Source organism: Sprattus sprattus (genome assembly GCF_963457725.1).
Source record: "Sprattus sprattus genome assembly, chromosome: 13".
NCBI lineage: Eukaryota > Metazoa > Chordata > Actinopteri > Clupeiformes > Clupeidae > Sprattus > Sprattus sprattus.
The window spans coordinates 10,966,682-10,982,216 of record NC_137911.1 but is presented as its reverse complement, the minus strand read 5'-3'; the positions used below and the strand labels follow the sequence as shown (position 1 = coordinate 10,982,216).

At 40.7% G+C, this 15,535-nt stretch overlaps 2 protein-coding genes across 2 annotated transcripts; one reads left to right on the top strand and one right to left on the bottom strand.

The window, feature by feature from the left end:
- Window positions 1-258: 258 nt before the first annotated feature.
- On the bottom strand, window positions 259-1,629 carry gpr135 (G protein-coupled receptor 135; the record flags this gene model as incomplete). The annotated part of the gene is made up of 1 exon (XM_080849671.1): window positions 259-1,629. The coding sequence occupies one exon, from the start codon at window positions 1,627-1,629 to the stop codon at window positions 259-261; it is 1,371 nt and encodes a 456-aa protein (XP_080705797.1).
- A 6,146-nt stretch (window positions 1,630-7,775) lies between these two features.
- On the top strand, window positions 7,776-14,017 carry jkamp (jnk1/mapk8 associated membrane protein). The gene is made up of 7 exons (XM_080850024.1): window positions 7,776-7,874; window positions 8,422-8,504; window positions 11,396-11,550; window positions 11,772-11,978; window positions 12,530-12,711; window positions 12,909-12,985; window positions 13,095-14,017. Exons 1-7 carry the CDS (start codon window positions 7,871-7,873, stop codon window positions 13,311-13,313), a joined length of 927 nt encoding a protein of 308 aa, XP_080706150.1. The 5' UTR covers window positions 7,776-7,870; the 3' UTR covers window positions 13,314-14,017.
- Window positions 14,018-15,535: the final 1,518 nt, after the last annotated feature.

The following is a 15,535-nucleotide window of genomic DNA, read 5'->3' as shown; positions in this document are numbered from 1 at the left end:
GCTATTCATTAGTTCACAGTGGGAAAGCCAAACACATATTGGCACTTCATAAAAAATATATCGTAGAATTATATTAACAATGAATTACATTCTAAACTGTTGATTTGTTCTTTGTTTGGCACTTGATCTTCTTAAAGTCACTCCAGTATAGATTCTGGGATTGGCTTAAACTGGTGAATTCATGGGGGCCATTTTTGGTAAACGTTTAACAAAAACAGGACAAATGTCAAAGAAATAAATTATAGTCGTTTCATTAGGCTACAGACTCGTGTCAGCGGTCTCCACTTTTGGCACAGCAGGTTCGGACACAGTGTCAGGTTGGCCGTCTCGACAGAAGAACACAGCCGGGTTTTTGCAAGCCCACATGGCAATCTCCCCCCCGTTGGCCGGGCTTGAAGAGGAGAGCCTGCTGTTGGTTCCGTGCCTACTCACGTATCGGTCTCTGATCCGGTCTGCTCTCGTCCTGACCTCACGGCTCTGTGTTTGTGTTGACAGGTACGCAGCTATGTTTCTAGTCCTGTAGCCCTCTCCTCGACTTCGACCGAGCAGCAAGGATATGTTTGGGTTCCGTATGACATATATCAACGGGTTTATGGCACCGTTCGCCCAGGCCATCCAGATGGCGACCGTGTCCATTGACGGGTTGAAAGAATAGTCACCCAAGGCGGTGATGATTCCCATGAGACAGTATGGACCCCAGCAAAAGATGATGAACACAATCATGATGAGCACGGTAGTGGCCGTGCGCATCTCGCTGTAAAAACGGAGCAGGTGTGCGTACGTGGTCACTGGCCGCACCCTGATTTCCGACAGGCGGACCGTCTTACAGATGTTGTAGTGACAGAAACACATAAGGGCGAAGGGGAGGAGGTAGCACACCACAATGAGAGATATGCTGTACGCAGTTCCCATCCGAGACGTGCCAGAGTGAAAAACATACATGCAATGGTAGAAGCCCCTCTTGTGAACCACCGGCTGCCCTGATGTTCGCAACACCAGGTACCAGGGGATGGAGAAAAACACCGCCGATACCCACACTGCCACCAACAGCAGAATGGCCTTCCGCCTACCAATCTTTTCCTGTGGCTGTCGCACAATGGCATAAAATCTGTCAAAGGAGATAAGTGTCATTGTCAGGGTAGAAATAATGCCGAAGCAAGTGTTGAAAAAACCATTTGCAATGCAGAAACGGTCCCCGAACAGCCACATCCCGTCTTTACTAAAAAGCATCACGAAGGAAAAAGGTAAACAAAGAATGGCCGTCAGGAAATCAGATAGGGAGAGGGACATGATGAACGCATTCGTTACGGTCCTTAGTTGTCTGTGTTTAATTATGACTATGACAACTGCCGAGTTACCTAAACTGGAGAGAAGGAAAATGGCAAGGAGCAACAGTGCTTGCACGGCCACAGCTATACCACGGAGGACCGAATTCCCTTCGGTGCTCATCACGGGTGTATCTGGCTGGATATGTTCGCCTGAACTCGTGAAGTTCGCGACGGTGTTCGGCGTACCAAAGCTGTTCAGAACCGTACTCAGGGTCACCATTTCCAGCATGAAATTTGTCCCAGAATTGTTGTCCGCAACGGTGGTGTTGCCGAGCAAAGCAGCGTTCGTTGGGAAATCCATCGGACACAGTTAGGGAGCATCCACGAAATAGATGAGGATTCATCCCTTTTGCAATACTATGGCCTAAACACTTTGCCTACAGGTTAAGTCTTATTTTAAAAGCGAATCTTCTTGGCTGTCGCAAAATTAAGCTACCACTAAGTCATTCCACTCAGCCGAAGTTGTATACATTTCCGAATTCGGGCATGGTATTATGGGCTGGTATATGGCTTTTTCTCCTCCCCATCCGCCTGCTCGGCGTACAAATCCAAGCCATTCCACTTCTGCATGACGTTTAAAGCCGTTGCCATGGCAGCAAATGATGATCTTTGCTCCTCAGAATTACGCACTTTCAGCGAAGATTGGTTTTATTTTCTGTCTGTAGCCTACGCATGCATGATGTGACATAAGAAAAATCTTAATAACCTACAAACACGTCCGCGGCTGTTAACGTGATGAACAGGAATTAATATTAAAATGTTTAATTTAACATGAATTAAAGCCATAGCCTTTTGTACCCTGGTCAAAAATATTCTCCCGGGAACCCTGGCTTCATTTAATCCATTGAACGGATCTTCATCCAGAAATCTTGTACCAAATGTAGCCTAATGTTTTATATTTGCCAGCCTTAGCCTTCTCTACTTATGCAAATAAAATGAGAACACTTACCTAGGTTCAAGAATTCACCAGTTTCCGCGCTATCGAGTTATTTTACGTTTAGGCTAGGCCTACTTGTTTTCTTGGAATATGGCAGTAGGCTACATTGTTTTTGTTGATAACTTTAGATTCAACAGGGTTTATTTTATTTCATCTATATCACATTCATCAGAAACCCAGTCTTTCATGGGTTTCACTGCAAGCTGATCAGCAAAATAGCCACCACAGCATCGAAGGTGTTAGGTATATTGGGCCCCTTTTTGATAAAGTATCTTATCGACCTTAACCTCAATGCCTTTTAGACTTTTCTAAGTTGTCTGACATGCCTTGATGTTTTTGTACATTTCCCTTAACTAAAAACAAATGGAATATCTGATTATATATTCTAAAATACCTCAGCAATACTATCATGTAAGTAAAAGGAATGTATTAAAAAGGTTGAATTTAAATCAAATGTAAACATATCCTACAAAAAAAATATATCCCGGACAAGGGATATGGACTGACGACACTTAAACACCACTGAAATGTGCATGAATCCAAAAAGTTCACTCCCAAAAGTCCACAAACAAGTGCAGAGTAAGTTTACTTATGCAATTTTATGTTGAAAATAGAAAGACAAATTAAATGTTTCACGTTCAAATATTGTTTGTTGAATTAAACATTTTCTGTAACCTGATACTTAAAGTTTGTATGTTCTTGCAGATGAAGCATTGTTAGCTCATATCATCAAAAAGTTGATTTATTTCAGTAATTCTATTCAAAAAGTGAAACTCATATTTGATATATGTTCATTACACACAGACTTAAATTTGATGATTATAACTGACAGCTAATGAAAATCCAAAATTCAGTATCTCAGAAAATTAGAATATTACTGAAGACAAATAGAAAAAAGGATTTTTAACACAGAAATTTTGGACTACTGAAAAGTATGAACATGTACAGCACTAATTACTTGGTCGGGGCTCCTTTTGCATGAATTGCTGTAGCAATGCCGCGTGGCATGAAGGCAATCAGTCTGTGGCACTGCTGAGGTGTTATGGAAGACCAGGTTGCTCTGATAGTGGCCTTCAGCTCTTCTGCGTTGTTGGGTCTGTTGTCTCGCGAGTTTGCGAGTCAGGCGAGTTTGCTGGCCAATCAAGCACAGGGATACCATGGTCCTTAAACCAGGTACTGGTACCTTTGGAAGTGTGTGCAGGTGCCAAGTCCTGATGGAAAATGAAATCCACATCTCCATAGGATGGTCAGCAGAGGGAAGCATGAAGTGCTCTAAAACTGTGCTGGCTGTGCTGACCTTGGACCTGAGAAAACACAATGGACTTACACCAGCAAATGACATGGCACCCCAAACCATCACTCACTGTGGAAACTTTACACTGGACCTCAAGCAACTTGGATCTTCCAAGAGCAACTTTGGACCACAGTGCAGTCCTTTTTGTCCATAGCCAGGTGGACTCTGATGTTGTCTCCGGTTCAAGAGTGGCTTGACAGTTGAAGCCCATGTCCTGGATACGTCTGTGTGTGTAGGCTCTTGAAGCACTGACGCCAGCTGCAGTCCACTCCTTGTGAATCTCCCTTGAATGGGCTTTGTTTCACAATCCTCTCAAATATGTGGTTATCCCTGTTTCTTGTGCACCTTTTTCTACCACATTTTTTCCTTCCATTCAACTTCCCATTAATGTGCTTGGATACAGCACTCTGTGAACAGCCAGCTTTATTAGCAATGACCTTTTGTGTCTTACCCTCCTTGTGCAGGGTGTCAATGATCGTCTTCTGGACAACTGTCAAGTCAGCAGTCTTCTCCATGATTGTGTAGCCTACTGAACTAGACTGAGAGACCATTTAAAGGCTCAGGAAGCCTTTGACGGTGTTTTGAGTTTATTAGATGATTAGAGTGTGACACCATGAGTCTTCAATATTGAACATTTTCACAATATTCTAATTTTCTGAGATACTGAATTTTGGGTTTCATTAGCTGTCAGTTATAATAATCAAAATTAAAAGAAATAAACTTTTGAAATGGATCAGTCTGTGTGTCAACGATCTACAGTGCCACTTGAAAGTATGTGAACCCTTTGAGCACTTAAGAGTTTTCTGTTGTTTTACCATGATTTTTCATTTTTTTCATCACCAATTTTCCATAAATGAAATGTCAGGTTTATGTCTATCATTTGCATGTACTTGTTTAGAGAGAATTGTTTGAGTAACCAAAAAACTACATGAAACATGGAATTAGTGTATTTTCAAAAGTAAGTGAACCCCCAGCTGCATTGGTAAAGTCAAGCAGGTGACAGATTCGGCGAAACATATTTGGGTGCTAAATTAGTCAATTAAGCAAACCAATCAACTGAGACATCCTTAGAAAAAGGGTTGGGCAACACAGATTAAAAGAGAGAGGAAACCAACCAAACTACTGTAGTGCCACGGTGTACCAACACAGCTCAACAATGCAGAGAGGAAATGAGATATCAGAGGACATCAGGAAGACGGTTCTGACAGCCCATCAGTCTTGGGAAAGCTTTAAGACCATCTCCAAAAGATTCCAGCTCCATCCATCCATCCAAGACAAATGATTTAGAAATGGAGGGCATTCAACATGACTGCATCTCTGCCTAGAAGTGGACGCCCATCAAGACCATCACCAAGAAGCACCACAAGAATGATAAATCAGGTAAAAGTCAACCCACACATCACCTCTAAAGAGTTTCGGACCTCTCTGACAGCATCTGGGGTTAATGTGCATGCGTCTACAATCAGACGGAAATTTAATAGACATGACATTCATGATCGGGTTGCTAGAAGGAAGCCTCTGCTCTCAAGAAAGAACAAAACTGCCCGTTTCAACTTTGCCAGAGAGCACTTGGATAAACCAAAGGCCTTCTGGAAGTCCCTTCTTTGGACAGATGAGTCCGAGATAGAATTATTTGGTCACGATCAAAACTAACAATTTTCGTCTGATTGTAGACCCATGTACATTTACCCCAGATGCTGCCAGAGAGGTCCACCAATCTTAGCCACACCTGTGCCCACAGCCCCTTCCTTTCACTCAGAGACACTGAACCTGAATGCTGCTGCATGTGCTCCTCCTGTGTGTGTTATTTGAGCCATGGAAGTTATTTTTTGCTTGTACTTCAAAGGACTGATATGTAAGGGATAATGTATAGAAGTTACCTTATTACACGGCTCTTTTTAATGCTGCACTTGAATGGGGCTTCCCAACGTTCTGCGGTCCGTTATTAACCGATAGCGGACCGTTGCTATGCAATAATGACCGCTGTCAAGAAAAGTGGCCTTTTTGACTCTGATTCACGTCTTTCGTAGCACTCCGCAAGTAGTCCGGTAACTTATCAATGGAGTTTCAGCGGACGGTTGAGCAGCTGTGTTCTAAAGAATGTTCAACGTCTTTGAAGTTCAACGTCTTTGGCGAACTATTTTTCTGCTTTTTAACACTACGTATAGTAACAAATACATTGTAAAAAGACACACTGTGTAAGGCTAATTTTTTGTTTTGGCAAGTAGCCGTATAATAAGCGGGATAATGTATAGAACGCTGGTCATTGTCGGGAAAATAAGCCCCTTCAGGGTGAAGCAACACCCCTCCTCGTTCTATACATTATCCCTTACTTAACCTTGTTGCCTTAAAACAGCAATACAGAGTTCTGTTCCTACTAAGCTAATTCCCTGAAGGCATGCAAAAGCCTTGCAAACACCACCAACAGCCCAGCTGACACTGATAGAAGCTTGCCAACACACTGCTTTGGCAGTTTAGCTGGCAATGTCATGCATGTGAAAGCTTTTCTTTCATTTTTGCTGGGTGTACCCGGCGGTGACACAGAACTTCATAGGGTATATCCTGGATGGCAAGTAGGGAAGACACTTTTCTTTTATCTGTCCTTTACATGACCATATGCTATCAAAATGAATTTGAGGATGGTACCTAAACTGGTTGCCTATAAAACCATAACTCAAAGTGTCATTGTTGCATAGTGTTTCTTTAACTGTGAATGCTCCTGAGTTTATATGCTCATGTATTGCCTGTGTAGGCTAAGACCTTATGTTGTGCTTAATGATGTACAGTTACAGAGTTTATTATGTGGCACATGGAATAATTTTTTGACTGAGCATTTAAAAAAATGTTTCTTGTGAACTGTGAATCCTGACTGGACGGTGTGTTCTCACTCACCAGCCAGCCACCCTAAAGTCTTAAACTCCTCTTCAATCTTGTTTACAACATGGCTGTCTCTTGGCCTCTCAGCAGTCAGCCTTTTTAGTATTATTTGTCAGCCATTTTAATTGAGGCTGTTCATACTTTCATGAGTTGATTCATGTTTGGCAACTATACAAAATGACCACATATGCTATCAATAATAATTCCAATATAAACAGTTTATACAGTAAATAAGCCATTTGTATTATAAATGCCCAGCGACAGCATGACAATACATCTGCACTGAATTGAACATACTAAATTCTTATCTGAGCATTCTTGAACATGTTTGAGTGAGAGAGCACCAATCTATGTGTCCATCTATGAGTTTGCATATGAGTGAGTGGGCTATTTGTGGCTTAAGTGCACTTTATGTGTTCGGCCACTAGGCTACATTGTGTCATGTTTATGGCCAACCATAATAAAAATGTGTCATAGCTTAAAACTTAACACAATTCATCTATTCATTTTTTAGTCAATGCAGAAGTTGGTCTATTTTATCATACTTGAAATTTGTGGCCCATTTTACCTGATTTGCCAACTGATTTCATTGCTAAGCCAGAATCCCTTAACTTGCTAGCTGTTTCTGATTCTGTGCTTACTAGGTTGTCAGTTTTCCAGATAACTTTTAATTAAAACACATAATGAATCGTGTCTACATCACTTGCCAAACTGAGACAATATGTTTGTTAAAAAATATTATATTAAAGGCACCCAGTGCAACTTTATGTAAACATTCAATGAAAAATAAACATTCAATTTCTAGTCTTTTTTACACGTAGTAAGTTTCAATAGCTCCATACCATTACATATCGACATTCAAGGAGCAAAGATGAGACGTCGTTGTGTGGTGAGAACTGATAGAAAATCGTAAACAACAACAATCGCTGGTGGGGAGAAGCCATTTTTCCATTGACTGGAAGCCTGCTTTATTTATTGCAGGTAAAAAAAAATAAAGAAAATGGCGGCGATTGTTGTTGTTATCGATTTTCTATCAGTTCTCACCACACAACGACGTCTCATCTTTGCTGCTTGAATGTCGGTATGTAATGGTATGGAGTTATTGAAACTTACTACGTGTAAAAAAGACTAGAAATTGAATGTTTATTTTTAAGCCTCGAAAGTTGCACTGGGTGCCTTTAACATTATTCCAGACAAAAATAAGTGGCACGTCAAGCATTACTGATACGCCTATTTTTGTCTCCACTACAGCAGATGGCGTAGCTGAGTTCAAGGTTGCAGTAAAAAAGAATCCCGTGCAAACCTCGAAGAAGGAAGAAGACCTATCAGTCTTCCGGTGTTAGTGCTGCTGATATTGGTTGCTTTCGTAGGTTGTGGACCAAATGCCACAGGAACTCACTTAAAACATCTTTTGGATGTATAGCAGCATTTATTATGGGTATGTAAATTCCGATGGAGATACCTTGGGTCTGTCACGAATAGCGTGTTGCTGGATCTTATTGTCAATCTGATCATGTCAAACAAACGTAAGCTAGAAAATGTAACGTTAGCATAGCTAACCTTCGACAGGATAGGTTAACGTTAGGTTTGTCATATATATGGAGGTAACTACCTCTAGACAAGCAGATTTACTTATCCTATGAGGAATAAACTGAACCTTACACTGTCAAAGACGTGTATGTATTTTAGTGTAGTTATTGTATTTTATATCATGTTAGCATGGCCTTAAGCAAATGGTAATTATGGATTCAGCTGACCAGCTAACTGTCTTGTGAGCTACAGGTTGCATCTTAATAAGGTCATCATTAATTATCTACCTTTTCAAACACATTTTAGGAGACATTTCTCAAAAAACTTAACAGCTATCTTGCGGACTATCAACATTATATTATGAATCTCTGACTAGATTGCGCTGAGGATGGGAAAACTGTAACATTAGCTATCCTTACCTGTTCTGCTTTACCGATGATACTCATCTTCTCCAGCTGTTGCAATGAGTTCTACCTGTCCGGGCCTTTACTGCGGGAAAATCCTGATGGCTAATGGATCAATTGAAGGAGAGTGTGGGGTAAGTCCTCCTGTATGTCCCATTTAAACATTAGGCATAATTCAGGATTTATTTTGAGTCTTCACAAAGCATTCACCATTGCCAGCCTTTACCGCCAGTGTTCATTGTACAGTTGTATGCAAAAGTTGGAGGACCCTGAGCAAAATCTGTATTTTGTTAATTTCTGAAGTAAAAACAGCCCCTTCAGCAAATTAACATGTATTAACAGGACTCTTTAGGACATGTAAAACAGGTCAATAATTGTCATTCACTATGTTCACTTAAAAACAAAATTCCAGAAGCTGATGATTTTTCTGACTTCTCAAATTTTGTGGCAACACACAAACAGCAGATGGTTTTTAAAAGATGTCAGCAATTTCAAATGACTCAAATATTATCAAGAAATGGTTATTAGCTGTGAAGGTCAAGATGAGATCTTGAGGAACAAGAACACTACCAAATAAAACTGCATTTCTGCTGGACAGAAAGGCCAACCAAACCCTTTCTATGCCTCAAAAGCAAAGGAAGATTATCTGACACAGGTGAGGTAGTGCACCATTCTACTGTGCAGTGCTGCTTGCTCAAACATTAGCTAGGTTTCCATTCAACTCATTCGTATTTAAGTGCCTTCATGACAATTTGGCTTAAAGAAATGCGAGTCTGCGCACAATTTCATTACTGTGTTATGCGGATTATAAAATCTCAACAAGTGCGATTTGATCAAATAAACTTGTTTTCATTAACCTTAGTCACATTATACCCTATGTCAATTGGATGTTAATCCACCCCCCTCTAGCGAGCAAGGGCCAGCATTTGATGAAAAGAACCCCTTGACAAGCATGTGATGATCGAGGGATTTTCTTTCAGCTAGTGACACAGGAAAAACCATAATAATTAAGGGAAAATGGATTTGTCTAATTATCAGCAAATTTAGAATGCAAATGTCATGCAGCCAGTCAAGACACCGAAGCCTACAAGATGTTGGTCTCTACAGGATGGTGATTCAAAGTATACTTCAAAATACACCATGAAGTACTTCAAGAAATGCAAACTGTAGCTTTTGGAATGTGTTGCAGTAAACCTGATTGAAAATCTGTAGTTAAATCTTAAACATGATGTGCATGCAAGACACTCTAAATCAGGGGTGCTCAATTGGAAACCCAAAAGGTCCACTCGCCAAATATTCCGTTCAGTCCAAGGTCTGGAACAGTGGCGGTCAAAATCGAAAAACATCGAAAACGTTCAAACTATGCACCAAAGGGGATGTGGTCTGGCCTTATCTGTGTGAAAGGTGACACCTTTTTTGTGCTTTAAACTTGGGCATAAAAGGTGTGAGGGCCAGGCCAAGGCACTGAGGTAAATGTTCATTAGTGTGTGTGCTCCTGTATTATTATTATTTTTATAGTTGAAAAGGCAGACTCATTATGTTGAGTTATGCATGCTCTTGTTGTGTGTCTGATCTATCAATTAAACTGCATGTTGCTTGGTATGTTGATTGCAGATGGTTTCTGGCCCTAACCTCAGAGATCTGATTGTACATTTGTTCAAAGTGTGCATGCTTTGTTTCATAGAGACGTATCACGTTAGCACTTTTGACAAGGACAACTGTCTCGTTGCAGATTAAACACATCGGTTTTGTGCTCCCCACAGGCAGCACAAATGCATTGGTTTTGTGCTCCCAACAGGCAGCACAAATGCATACTTGTCAGTCCACTCTTTCTTAATTCGCGATTTTCGTTTTTTTGTCGGGTTTAGAGCACACCATGATTTTCATTTACTGAGAAACACATACCATTCACAAGTCGATCTGCCCGCTTTGTTGCCATTGACACACACAACCTGCGTGACCCACAGAGCTCGCGGCCAACATTGAATGAGTGAGTTGTCATAGTGATGTTGTTATTACAGCTACTGATTGGACCTCCGGATTGAACACGGAAGATAGAAACCAAACTGAGTAGAAGCAAATATATAGGCCGAAATCACGCACAAATGAAAACTCGCTTGTATCATGATTAGATTAATTTAGAATGTTGATTTTGGCTTCGGTCCGAATTGTATTGCGTTTGGGTCTGGATCCGGACCGCGGTCCGCCTATTTAGTACCCCTGCTCTAAATGTATCTCAGAACTTGGAGTGATCTGCCAAGAAGATTTATTATTCAATATCAAGTCAGACTGTGCCTTTAGCAGTGGACACGATGGCCCATGCCTGGCCAAGTGTCCTTTTATATGCATTTTCCCCAGTAGATCTCATTCCAGAAACATCCAGAGGGAGGGGAGGTACTCACTGATTCTAATAGCTGCGAAGTGGAAAGGGAAGTCTTGGTTAGCAGAGATTGTGAAGCTGCTATGTGGTCAGCCTTGGCGCCTGCCGTTACGCTGGGATCTACGATCACAGGCGAAAGGAGAGGTTTTTCATCCAAGATCAGAGCTGTGGAATTTGGGGTCTTTCCCCTGAGGTCTGAAGATCTCGATCCAGCTATAATTGCCACTACTCAAGGGTGTAAAGCATCCTCCACTACAAGTGTATGCAGATTTAAATGGAAGAGATTTGAATTGTGCTTTACCTAGGGGCTGGTGCCCCTTTCAGTGTTCAGTTACACGATTTTATCTTTTCTGCAGGAACTGTTTGAGGAGGTGATCACACGTTGCTAATTAATCATTAGTCATATTCTGGTTTGCTGCTGTTTAGCAGTTACACAACGTGTTTTTCTTCCAGAAATGCATCTCTAGATGTTAAATGTTTCTTTGCTGCAGGTTCAATTTACTTTGTCAAATTCTACAGTGTTGTCCAGACTTTATTAAGAAAACTGTATAAAGAGCAGGAAATATGAAAAGCTGGATGGTGAAATAAAACATATTTTTCCACTGTTTTTTTTCTTTTTTTCTCTCTCCACATTTTCAATGGAAGGTATGTCCAAGGGGGGAGAGGACAAATATGCAGAAGATTTGTGAGAAATGCAGCGAGACCCCAGACCTCTATGACTGGCTCTACCTGGGTTTCATGGCGATGCTTCCTCTTGTCCTGCACTGGTTCTTCATAGAGTGGTACTCTGGGAAGAAAAGGTAGGCTTACTCAATCCTAAATGTCAATGCCCTCAAAACATCAAAGGTGGCCACTGAAAGTGCTTGCTGCCTTTCTGCCACAGCCAAATGACTAACTCAGGGCTGGTCAAAAGGCCAAAAGGGCTGTTCCCAATATCACCAAGCAGAACAAAATGAACCCAAGTAGTTCTGTGCACATTTCCAACTTTACTGAATATTTTTTCCCCTGCACTGTTCGATAGTTCCAGTGCTCTTTTCCAGCACATCACAGCCCTGTTTGAGTGCAGCGCGGCTGCACTGGTCACTCTGCTGGTGAGCGACCCTGTGGGTGCACTGTCCATCCGCTCCTGCCGTGTCCAGATGCTCTCTGATTGGTATACCATGCTCTACAATCCAAGCCCGGACTACGTCACCACCTTACACTGCACCCAGGAAGCTGTGTTCCCACTGTGAGAAGTGCTGCTTTGATACATGCTGAGGAATTGGCATTTACATTTAACAATTTACATTCTTATGCTGAAAATCTTTTAGACATCAGGGCAGAAGTAAATAATTTAAACTACTTAATTCAGATCCTATACTGTGTTCACTTTTTCAGTTACACCTAGCCAAGCACATAATTGTATTCTGGTAAGAGATCCCTTATAGCAATGCCTAACTTTGTCCATTCCATGTAAACTCTTCCTAAAAATACTGTAATATCTAAATGGAAACAGAATACCCATATTAATCACGTTAAAGGGAAACTTTTGGATTTTTCAAATCTGGGCCCTATTTCCTCCATCTTTTTGGGAAGGCCAAAAACGCAGACGTTCGCCCCATGGGTTCACATTATATAGACGTTTTGCTGTTGCTGGTTACAGCGTTTTAACCCCATACTGGACCGACGTAGTCCCTAGTAAAAATCTGGACCTAAAAAGAAAGGAAAACAGGGCCCAGGTAAAAATATTCAATGTCTCCCTTTAACTGTCAGCATTAACAAGTTCCCCCTTTACTCCAGATACACAATAGTGCTGATCTACTACGCTTTCTGCCTGGTGTTCATGATGATGCTGAGGCCACTCCTGGTGAAGAAGATTGCCTGTGGTCTGGGGAAGTCAGACCGCTTCAAAAGCATCTATGCGGCTCTCTACTTTTTCCCCATCCTCACGGTGCTGCAGGCTGTGGGAGGAGGCCTTCTGTGTAAGTACAATAACTAGTCGATAGGCATGGGTTCAACAGGAATCAGTAGCAATGCACCATGCAGAGATATTCATTTAGCATTTCAATAGTTTTTAAACGTTTAAATAGTTAAGGTGTTGACAATGACACGGAATGCCTTAGGACGGTATAATTGATTGATTCTGAGTACCATTAACATTGTTTTTTTTCCTCCTTAGATTATGCCTTTCCATACATTATTCTTGTTTTGTCTCTGGTCACACTGGCGGTATACATGTCCGCTTCAGAAATACAGGTGAGGCACCCACATAATAACTGCAAAAATGTTATGTAGCATTGAACATTTTTCAGCTTTCAATTTTGTGCAATTCTCTCTATTAATATATATTTATCCTTTGTCTCAGTCTTTCAAAAACCTTGTTGCCAAGAAGAAGAGACTGGTGGTGCTCTTCAGTCATTGGCTCCTTCATGCTTATGGCATTATCTCCATCTCCCGATTGGATAAGCTGGAGCAAGATCTGCCCCTATTGGCCCTTGTGCCTGGCCCTGCTCTCTTCTACCTGCTCACAGCCAGGTTCACTGAACCTAATAGGATCATATCAGAGGGAGGCAATGGGCACTGACCACCAGTTAGGAGGTTTCGCAGTGTCCGCTGGAGTCCCAGTCTGTCAAGGCCATAAATATGAAGGCAGTGGGCCTTGTGGCTTTGGTGATCCAGAAGGACTTGCTCATTTGTCCCAGAGGGTTGCACTGCAAAGATGGCTGTTCTTTTGTCGTTTCTGTCAACAGGTGAATGGGTGAACAAATGTACAGTGTTGGTCACAATAGTCGTTGAATGGAATGGGTGGAATTATATTTCAAAGCGTATTCTTGTTTTGAAGACGCGTGTTTGTATGGGATTTTAAAATTAAAGAAATTGATTGAAGAGAAGAATGGCATATTTATAATGTCACTTTCAAACTGTTCACTCTCATTGTACATAACTGTAAAGAATATTTTATTTATATTGCAAGTACTGTATGTTGTTAAATGGTATGTAAGTGTATTTTGCTGGATCTCCTATAAAGCTTTTACCTATAAAAAGTGAGAATTTTCTGTTGAAGCCTTATCCATCCAAACATTTGTATTCTAAGTGTTCGCTGTTGTGTTAATGATTATACTTGAGAGAGTACAAATATGTATATCTATGTATCACAGTTTAAGCAGTTAATTCTTCGACAGAATGAAGAGTATTTAAACACAGTGCCAAAAATATTCTGCTTCGTTGCTTGCAGTATGTGCACACACAGACGTGAAAGACAGACAGACAGGAAATGGAGGTGCTGAAAAAAAAAGCATAAGACAGCTTTCATAAAGCATGTAATTCCGCATTTTGTTTCTGGTGAATGTGAGTTTGACAGTCCCAGTTGATCAGTCTTTGAATTAGTCTGATCTAGAAATAAAAATGTAACCTGTTAACTGCATGTCTTATTTCTGTTTCTTCTCTGTTCACTACACGAATGGTGGACCCCCAATTATTATTTTTATAGGGTTATTTGAATATAACAAATGTGGTCTTCGTTTTGCACTGACTGTCTTTGGAACACCCCTAGTCATCCGTGCCAGATCTATTTCACATGTGGATTCTTCTGTGGATTCCTTAGTTTTAGATAAATATTCACACACCCTAAAATTGAAAACACTTCAGCCTCTGTTCTGTTTTCTTCCATATCAACAGATATAACTTTAATAGATATGAATGATGCATGAGAGGGATGAAGTGTTGCAGAATATGGTACCAAGGGTAAAGGGCAAACACTGTTGCTTCACAGAGCCTAACTCTGAGTTAAAGGAGTGAGTTCAAGAGGATTAAAGTAAGATATACAAACAACAGTTCAAATCATTACAGTTTTGGAGGTGATAAGAGGGCAGTCAAGGCCCCAAACTCCTCCTTTAGTTCATCAGCGATGCTCCCAATTTGGTATTGCCTGTTTGCCAGCTTCATCAGTAGATTGTTAATAGCACCATAAATATGTTGATCCCTCTCAGTAGATTCCTGGTAAGGGAGTTATGATTAGTCTGTTAATAAATAATTAATACGCTATTGTAAACATTTAAAGATATGGTAGGTAGGGGATAAAGACAGACCTTCATCTGTGGCCCTAATACAATTTAAGTGATTAAGAATGTTTAGATATTGTCATTTTCAAAATACTTGCCTTGGTAACCACAATGTCATTCACCCAAGCATCAACGAGGCCCTCTGGAAAACAGAGACAAGGCAAACAATACAAGACTCAGACTGAAATCTTCATTTGACGATACATATTCTATTCCAACTATTATGGTAAAAATGTACCATTTGTAAGAAGATTTTTACAAACAGGTTATTTTATGTGTCCCCATAACTATTTATGCAGGCATATTCGTCCATTTGTATTGACGTTTTAAAAGACCAATGAAGCCATGTATTAATACAACAACATCAAAACTAAAAATGAGTGCTCACATGTAGTACCAAATCAGTCAGATGAGGGCCATAAAAAGGCCGGATTTAATGGGTGTCTTCAGGCTATGTACTTGGTGTTTGTGAGGACTCACCGAAAAGAGATCGAACTTCCTCTCTCAGCCACTCTGTCTCCTGTGTGTGTCTGACTTTTTCTTGCTTGGCATTGAATATGTCCTCTTTCATTTGTTCAATGCACTGGAGGTGGAAAGTATAGTATCAGTTTGTTTGAACACATTTCTTTCAAAATCTTCTGATACACTGATACTGTTTTTAATTGCTTGCCAAAATACGTCTTAGTTTACATTACAACCTATTGTACAATTAAATTCAATGTAAAACAATGAATAAAAACTGTAA